Genomic DNA, 9,313 nt, shown 5'->3' on the forward strand with positions numbered 1-9,313 from the left:
GCGTTTTTGAAAACGCTCTCGAAAACGAATAAATATGAAGACAGTGCATTTGCGTCGCAGTGTGGACAGTGAAAATGGAGACTTTCGAATCGATGATGCATTTTAGTCATGTGATGCAGTCATGTGACCAATTAAACAAAGATAGCAGTTGTTTTGTTTGCTATCAATTTTGACAGCCCTATTAAAGATAAATATCAGCTTGTACATGCTTCAGGTAGCTTTTCTTCAAATTATTTAATTCTCACACGCTTTTGCAACTTTGTTCTTTTGTGTTACTCGCAGCAACAACTCCACCTCATTGTTAGTCCATTTAAAAAACGTGGTGCTTTTCCTTGACGCTTTGCCGCGACGTTTCAAGGAGTTGGAAAGTAAATAAACGGCTGACGGAAATTAAGGGGGCCGAATCTTCTTGCGCTTCACGCAAGTACTGGAATGTAAGCGTTCTCGTCCGTTTCAATGTGGGCGCACAACTCTGTGAAAATAACTGAAAACGCTAGTGTGGACGTGGATTGTTTTCAGATGAAAACGCCGTTTTCAAATCTATCCGGGCTAGTGTGGACGTAGCCTGAGCCTTTTGGTGGGATTCACTGTATCAGACTATAAATAAACCCACCAGCAGGGGACGCCTGTGCTGATGTCTGATGGAGATCTGCGAGAAACTGGTTCAACCCAGCTGCCATGGCAACACACCAAGTTATAAAAGTCAAGAGATCTATGACCGACTCATGTGACACAAGATGTGATGTCATTGCTTATTTTGGTACATAAACTCCAAACATGTCAGGCAGTTAAACGTCAATTATTAAAAATTAAAGCTGTTTAAGTGATAAAGATACGAAATTCAAAATAAAATTAATTAAAATCATGTTGTGCTGATTGGTCGGATCAGTGATTCAGTGTGTGTGTGTGTGTGTGTGTGTGTGTGTGTGTGTTACCAGGTCTAAGCTCTGCAGCTTGAATCCATACACCGCTCCTCTCTTACTGCTGTTCATGTAGTTTCCCAAAGCCAAGATGATCTACGACAACACACAGCAGCTGAGAATGAGTATTGATGACACTGACTGATTATTGATACAGAAACAGAGAATCAGGCAGAATATCCACAGGTAACCTCAGACTGACCTCGAGGATCTTCTTCAGCTTCTGAGAGGACTTTATAGAAACTGAGGCCGCGATCATGGCGTGGAGTTGCTGAAAGGAAACAAGACGGTCAGATGGGTCACACCTGTCAATATACTTGCATACCTTCCTATCTGTATATCTGTCTCACCGGTGTTAACATCTGGACGTTGTCGTTGAAGTTGCCCATGAAAGTCATGATGGTCATGCGCTGGCTGAGTCTCTCAAGGCGACTGAACTGCATCATGAAGCGATCTTCATCACTTAGCACCTCCAGAGGTTTTCGGTCCCTCTCATATTGCCGTAGCAACTTCAACTCAGCCTCCGTCGGCAGGAAACGTGTCAGACACTCTACAAAGTCCACCCGAACGGTCCGGAGGTCAAACCTGGAGAGATGATGGACTGGGTTGATTTGATAGAGTGACTCAGAGTGTACACAGGTACCTAATAAGCCACTTAAACACACCTGTAGAGGGTCACCTGATTGATTTCAGGCACATTGCAGTATGGCTGACTCAGATTCAGTTCTGAGGCCTGAATCTGAAGTCTGATTATCACTGATGGAACCCAGGCCAGGCCAGAACCGACTGCTTTTATTGGGGTCATGGGATGCTCACTATGATGCTGTTTAAACTCTAAAGTACTCTGAGACAGAGGAACTTCTATGATGTCATCTCAGGCTGGGTGTGAAGGCAGTTTGTCTGATGAATGGAAGCCACCATGAGTAAATTCTCAGCTAACAGAGGTAACAAACTCCAAATGTTAAAAGCTCTGATATCGGAGGCAGAGAGAAGAAGGTCAAGGATCAAAGCTATGAAGAGATCGATGGATCATAAAGCAGCAGCTCTGGTGGACAGAATCATATGCCCACCTGAACTCACCTGTAAACACACTGCTGTTGTGCACTGCTGTTATATAAACATAGCTACATTCAATTTTGCCTATTTCTTACTCTGGCACCAAGCTGGCATCGCTGGCACCTGTAACCTGGTGCAGTTCCACCTACGTTTGGATGGCACGGCAGATGACCTCTGACCCCTGGCCGGCCTTCCTCAGCGTGATGGCCAGGTTTTTGGCTCTGTTGGCCTCCAGCAGAGAAACTTTGGACGGAGCTTTCTGAGGAAGCTTCTGTCTGGACAGCGTCAGGTCCACAGCTGGACCCTGAGCCTTGGTCTTAAACATCTCCTCGAACTCCTCCACGTTCAGGTCCTGAGACACACACAGGACATCGCAGATTTTAAACAGGTGAAAAGCTTTTGTCAGCCCTGAGTGATGCCTCTTGCTGTGGATGTTACCTGCAGGATGGACTCGTCATCAATGTCATTGAAGATGGTTCCGTTTATCTGACTTGGCTTCAGAGCTACCCAGTTCAGCACCGGCATCCTGAACTTGGTCTGGATTGGCTTCTTTATCTTCACCGCTGTGCGAGACATGTGAGCAGGGAGACGTGAGGAGAGGACGAGACTGGCCTCAGATTGATACTGCGAGTGACTAAAGTCCAGCTGTGTGTTCAGACTGATCAATCAGTTTGTGCCAAACTGCTGAAGGTTAACAGGCATCACTGCACCTGTTACTATTGTCAGGTACAGGTGCGACAGGTGAGCAGGTCTGTATGGGACAGACCAACAGAAGTCTGTTTTTCTAGCATAACCAATATAGGTCTTCAACTTAATTCATGGATGTGCATTACTTTGGGTCTCATCAGAGCCAATCTATCCCTCGGACTCTATTTTATTTATTTATATCTTTTCTCTTCTCAGGTAAGAGTAGGTATGATCCTTCAGTCTGAACACACATCATAGAAGTGGGATCAAACATATGACTCTGACTGACAATTGTGGCAGTTGATTAATAGAGAAACCAGCCACTGACTGGCTGCGGCTGGTTTCCAGGTGATGGAGGAATGGAAGAAGATGGAGGGTGGGGAAGTAAGGGTGTTTTGTGAAGATGTTAGAGAAAGTAAACGTACAGAACAATTTGAGAGCACCCTCTGTGAGCAAAACAGAAGAAAAGAAACAACATGTTAGTAAAATGGCAGTTAACATACACATTTATCACACTGACTAATATTTCTGGACTCTCATCGGCTGAAGGTGTGACATATTTAATTGTAAGGAATAGACAGCGTATATAAAGAGATCTGAACTGTGGTTATTTGTGTAAACTGAGAGCTGAGTTCTGGTGAAGCTGCTGAAGTTGAATCAGTTCTGTAAATTTTATTTTGATAAAATGTGATGGAACAAATATCTCTAATGTCTTTTATTAGTGACGATGGTATAAGTAGTATAACAGTCTGAGATTTGAGCTCCATTTCACTTCAGTGGTTCTTCATCAATAGTACAAACAATATGCAACTTTTTCTGTATGAACAGAACATTAAACTGAGAAAAATCCAAAAAAGTAATACTCTGTATATATCAGCATCCATTCACCAATGGAGACTGTTGGAAATATTTAATATTTAATAAGAAATTAACTTCCCAGAAGTAAATATTAACCACCAGAGAAGACCGTCATGACTGAAATTTGCAGACAAGGACTCTATGACCTCTTGGACTTCAAGGACACTTGTTTATTTAAGTCTGTCCATCAGCCACCTGCAAACCAAAGCAAACAAAGCATTCATCCAAGGAAAAACGATGCAAACCAAACCTTAACCAACCTAAACTCCAAACCAAACAATCAATGAAAGCCAAACTCCAAACCAAAACAAACCGAGCAAAACCAAACTCTCAATCAAACTAGAGTCCAAACCAAACTAATCCAAGCCAAACCAGCCAAAGACCAGATCAATCTTAACCCTAACCCAAATGTCTTGTCTGTTGTTGTGATTTGGTGATGTATAAGTAAAACTGAATTGAAAATTGAATTGAATTGAACTGAATCAAACCAAAACAGTCCGCACCAAACCAAACTCTCACCTAAATCAAATCTGGACCCAACCAAATAATCAATACCAACCCAACCTAAACCAAAAGAATCCAAGCCAAAAGCCAAACTCTCAACCAATGGTTTGGTCAAATCCAAACTTCAAACCAGACAAAAACAACCCGAGCAAAACCTTGCTCTTAACCAAGCTAAACTCCAAACTTAAACAACCTTAACTCCAAACCAGAGCAACACAAATTCCAAATCAATCCAAATTCTCAACAAATTCAACTGAGTTCAATGTCACCAGTTATCACCACCATCATCAAACAAAGGCTCAGATTCACTGACTACCTGCTCTGCATGAGTACCATCTGGCCTCAACAGATCTTCTATTTATGGCTCTTCCCTGATCTGATGTATTACCTCTCCAACATTTCAGAAACAAACTCTGACTATGAAGAAGACAAATCTACAACCTAGGAAGAACAACCAAAGGTTGAAAACCTCAAACTAACACAGATTCACTGAGATTTGCTGACCCAAACTACAACCACCTCCTTCTGTTCAACCTTTGCAGACCTTAGTTTTTCACCCAAATGTTACCAAAAACCAACTTCTCAACTGAGAAAAGTAAAGAGAACTAACAACTGGCTAAAAAACAAGAACAGCTGGTGTCAGCTGGAGTCAGCATGTTTATAGTTTCTATTTTTTTTTTCGTAATAATGATGTGAAACTGATGTCTATAGTTCATGTCCTGATTAACTGTAACTGAGTTTACTCCTCACCTGGCTGCAGTAATGTACAGGTGTAGTGTTGGTGTGGTTACAGTGGAAAGGACAGTTTGATGGTCAGGTTTGGTTCAGTTCTAAACAGCCTGTGAACCCACTGTTTGCAGTCTCACCTGCAAGTCCAGAGTTAAAGATGACTGTAGGTGACCCCCCTGTTCCTGGGAGTGGTGGGGCCACAGGTGGAGGAGGCGGGGGCATGGGGACGGAGGAGAGCTCACTGGTCCGACAAGGTGGAGGAGGGGGAGGGGGAGGAGGAGGAGGACCAGGTGGAGGAGGTGCTGGGTACGGTCCGTTGGACACTAAAGAGGAGAAAAAAGACAATGTTATTACTCATTACACAGGTGATACTCAGCAGTAAAGTAAAGTAAAAATCACGAAGTGCTTCACAGAAACGGACATACAACCTCAAACAAACAAAACCAACCAAAAGCAAGTTTAAACAGATATGTTTTTAACTGCTTTCTAAAAGAAATGACTGAGTCCCCAGATCTCAAACTCAAAGGGAGTGAGTTCCAGAGTCTGGGGGCCACTGATACAAACGCTCTGTCACCTTTTGTTTTTAGCCTTGTATGCTGGACAACCAGCAAGCCCTGGTTGCAAGACCTCAGGGACCTGCTGGGGCGATAAGGAAGAAGATGATCGCCGATGTAAATGGGAGCTACACCGTGCAGGGCCCTATAGGTCATGATTATAATCTTAAAACGGACCCTGAACTTGACAGGGAGCCAATGCAGTTGAATCAGCAGGGGAGTGGCATGGGAGTATTTGGGATGCTTTGTCAGAAGCCTGGCAGCAGCATTTTGAACACCCTGCAGTCGTTCCAGGGAGGCATTACTTAAGCAAGTAAACAAGGAATTACAATAATCTGAGATAAGTGAGATGAAACAAAAGCATGAAGAATCATTTCCAATTCAGGTCAAAGGAGCTTGCAAAGAAAAGCGTCTGGACTTCTTTAAGTTGCTTGAAGACGTTTCACCTCTCATCCGAGAAGCTTCTTCAGTTCTAAGGTCAAATGGTGGAGAGTCCCAGATATAAACCTGACTGAGAACCTTCACAGACATTTCCAATTCAGAGCGTGACACAATGAGCTTAGCAATATTTCTTAAACGGTAAAAACAAGAATGAACCAAAGGTTTAATGTGTGTGTCCAGCGTCAGAGCTGGGTCAAATGTAACACCAGGGTTCCTAATGGAGGGTTTAATATAAGAAGCAGGAGGGCCTAGATTTTTAACCACGAGGGGAACAAAATTCTCAGGAGCAAAGACAATGACTTCACTTTTATCAGCATTTAGTTGAAGATAATTATCAGCCATCCAATCTCTAATGGGATCTAAGGACCGCAAGATTTGAAGCTTAGAAACATCAGTGCCTGCAAGGTTCAACTCACTTGTGCCTGGCATTGGTGGAGGTGGAGGTGGAGGAGGTGGGGCCAGCATGCCTGGGGCTCCGCCCAGCCCCGGTCCCGTACTGTGATAAGCTACAGTCTCAGGGCTGCAGGAATCAATCAAAATCAATCAAAAACAAAATCCTTAGCCAGAAGTTTTTAACTGTGAGATACTACAGCTTCTAGGTCCTGTGATTCACCTAGGGGACAGGTTAGGACAGGGTGGAGGTGATGGAGAGGCAGAATCAGCCACCCCTCCATCGCCCTCTCCTCTCTGTGGTTGAGGAGCTCCGGGTCCTCCGGCCTGCTGCGCTTCCTGAGCCTGACGCTCCAGACGACTCTGACGTCGGATCGTCTGGTCCTTTTCCCGTACCATACGCCGCAAGGTATGCACCTGTGAGTTAGCACTGGCATACACATCCTGCGGAGGTAAGCGGTGATGGTGAGTCAGGGGCAAGAGTGGTGCCAAAGAACAGTCCAATATTTTATAAAACCCATGTTTAAAAAGTATTTCAGCCCTGTAAACTCCACATTATTCCCTGTAGATGTCTCTTCATCATTATCACCATCTGACCTACTCTTATACATTTATTTGCCTCATTTATTTGCTCCATGGTGACAATGTACATGTGGTTTCCACAGTAACAAGACTGACCCGGAGTTGGTCCAGCTCTTTGTTGGTCTGCATCAGCTGTTTCTCCAGTTCCACAATCTTCAACATTGCTTCGTTCTCCACATCCAGCAGACGTTCTGACATCTGAAGGCATATAGAGAAAGAAAGAGGCTGGTGAAGGTCAGCACAAAACCAGAGATTTATCATAATGTCTTGTAAGACTTGACTCCTTTGTTTCCACCTGTCTCCCTCCACCTGGAGGTCTTACCGTGGCCAGGTTCTCCTCCAGTTCCTCGACTCTCTCCAGAGCAGCAGTTTTGGTCTCTGCATCCTCCAGCAGTGTCCCGACATCAAATACGTTGTCCAGGTACGCCTGAATCTGAACCTGCAGCCTGTCACTCTCTGTGTGCTTTAGCCGCTGAGGTGAAACAGGTGAGGGCACAGGTGAGGAGACAGGTTTTGGTGAAACACATCATTTTCTGAACAGCACTAGATGTAAATTAAAACGACGTTCTGTCTGAGAGTGACTGTGATGCTCTGATTGTGGGTTTCTGTCTTACCTCCAGGTGTTCTTCCAGGTTGAGTTTGGTGAAGTCATATTGCAAGTGGACTCTGAAGTTCATGTCCTCTACAGAGTGAACCACAATGTTGATGAACTGCATGCAGGCCACCTGGAAACATGTTTCACTGCCCATTATTAACCTGATGATGTCACACTAGGCAAGTCTGACGTTACCAAAGTCACACAGATGTAAACTTTGTGACCTGAATGGATCTTAAATTTCATGCAATTAATTTAAAAGAAAAATCTTGAAATATTAGGTCCCATTTGAGACAAAGTTACCAAGAAGTCGATGTTGTCATCTTCATTCTTAAAATGTTCCATCAACTTTTCAAAACGCATTGACTCAGAGCACACCTGCAACACATCAACAATCAATCAATCAATCAATCAATCAATCAATCAATCAATCAATCAATCAATCAATCAAAACCTGACTGTAGGAAGTGTCAGACATGGCGTGCCCTTCCTTGAAGAGCCAGTAGATGTTGAAGCCCAAATTCTCCGCAGAGCTCTCCGCCGGGAGAGAGTGATTAGAGCGCGTTTGGACATTTTATCATTTCCTGATGATTTCCTGTGTGAACGTTACCGTTTCTCAGCACAATCTATAATTTATTTGAATAACATCCTCAGGCCATAATATTAGCCATGTGACATCGCGGACATCTCTCAGTTCTGTACATATTATTTGTATTGCACTTCGGTTTTTTGCAAACGGGAGCTTTCTGTATAATATTGGTGACGCTGAGCACGTTTCCAAGGCTACCGTCTGTCGGGCAGTCAGGAATGTTACAGTTGCACTGAAACGTCTCCTGTACTCGTTTGTGGTGTTCCCCGGTCATAGACCCACAAGATTTATCAAAGAGGGATGCCACAAAATTGCAGGTATCAGGATGAACGAAACTTAATTCATGATGTGGTGATACTTGAACTACTACTTAAATTTTACATTTATTCTCACGGTTCCCAGGCGTGATTGGCTGTATAGATGGCACTCACATTCCAATCATTGCTCCTTCAGTAAATGAAGGAGACTATGTGAACAGGAAGTCTTTCCACAGCATTAATGTCAGGTACATAGTTCCCTGTAGCATTTCAAACTAACAAATTATTTCATTATAGTAATGGATGCTAATTTGTGTTCTCTGCACTGTGAAGATCATATGTGATGCTGCCAACATTATCACAAATGTGGAAGCCAACTGCTCAGCCTCTGTGAGTGGTGGTGGTGGAGGACCCCCACCTGTTTTTCGGGCCTCCGCTTTTTTTTCTGTTGGCTATAACGGGTCACATTTGAGCATACAGAGTAAGCAAATATGTACTTGTAATGTGCTCAGATAATTTCAATAAGTGCTTACAGAAAGAAAATTAATGTAGCCTCTAACTGCAATTGATTTACATTGGACAAACAGACCAAGCACTATGGCTCATAATACAATTACACCTTACCTGTTTGGACTATATTTTTATATTTCATTTTTACTTGCTGCCAGGAACGTTTGGGGCCTGTTGGGTTGCACCTGCGCTCACATCACATCACAAAATAAAATGTATAAAATAAAAAATAAAATAAAATATAATAAATAACGTGTTAAATGGGTGGAAATCCCTAGATCAATGTTTAAATTAACACTCACGCATTGACTCTGTCGGCTATGTTTTGCCATGCATGCTCCCTTTCTTTTGCAGCTGAGGCTGTGTTACTTTTTTTCCGCGGAATTTGCATGTTATCGGCATATGCTGCCATCAGAATTTCGGCCTCAAGCGCTGTAAAATACATTGACCGCGCCTTCTTTCCCTCCGTCTCCATGGTGACTCGCTTAATCTGTGCTCCACTAATCAGGGCTTTATGTATCCTCGTGCGCGCGCTTAACTTGGGGTTAAAGCAACTCCGCGTTGACTGAACTAATTGTTATCAGCCTTTCTGAAACCGAATATTCCGAGTTGGACAGTTCGGGGTTACTCAACCCTGAGTA

General features: G+C 43.4%; 1 protein-coding gene across 2 annotated transcripts in view; it reads right to left on the reverse strand.

The window, feature by feature from the left end:
- fmnl2b (formin-like 2b) overlaps nt 1-9,313 on the reverse strand; it is a 32,653-nt gene that overhangs the window by 3,924 nt on the left and 19,416 nt on the right. The window contains exons 10-22 of one of the 2 annotated variants that reach the window (XM_005952056.3): nt 7,620-7,694; nt 7,336-7,446; nt 7,044-7,193; nt 6,818-6,919; nt 6,363-6,583; nt 6,166-6,269; nt 4,892-5,077; nt 3,089-3,109; nt 2,415-2,539; nt 2,126-2,328; nt 1,271-1,505; nt 1,123-1,191; nt 936-1,016 (exon numbers count right to left, since the gene is read on the reverse strand). In XM_005952056.3, the coding sequence (XP_005952118.1) occupies nt 936-1,016; nt 1,123-1,191; nt 1,271-1,505; nt 2,126-2,328; nt 2,415-2,539; nt 3,089-3,109; nt 4,892-5,077; nt 6,166-6,269; nt 6,363-6,583; nt 6,818-6,919; nt 7,044-7,193; nt 7,336-7,446; nt 7,620-7,694 (1,683 nt within the window). The remainder of the gene's footprint in view (nt 1-935; nt 1,017-1,122; nt 1,192-1,270; nt 1,506-2,125; nt 2,329-2,414; nt 2,540-3,088; nt 3,110-4,891; nt 5,078-6,165; nt 6,270-6,362; nt 6,584-6,817; nt 6,920-7,043; nt 7,194-7,335; nt 7,447-7,619; nt 7,695-9,313) is intronic. The other variant, XM_042216752.1, reaches the window with a different exon arrangement.

Source organism: Haplochromis burtoni, unplaced genomic scaffold, assembly GCF_018398535.1.
Source record: "Haplochromis burtoni strain Fernald_Lab_line unplaced genomic scaffold, NCSU_Asbu1 Contig_1235, whole genome shotgun sequence".
Taxonomy (NCBI): Eukaryota; Metazoa; Chordata; class Actinopteri; order Cichliformes; family Cichlidae; genus Haplochromis; species Haplochromis burtoni.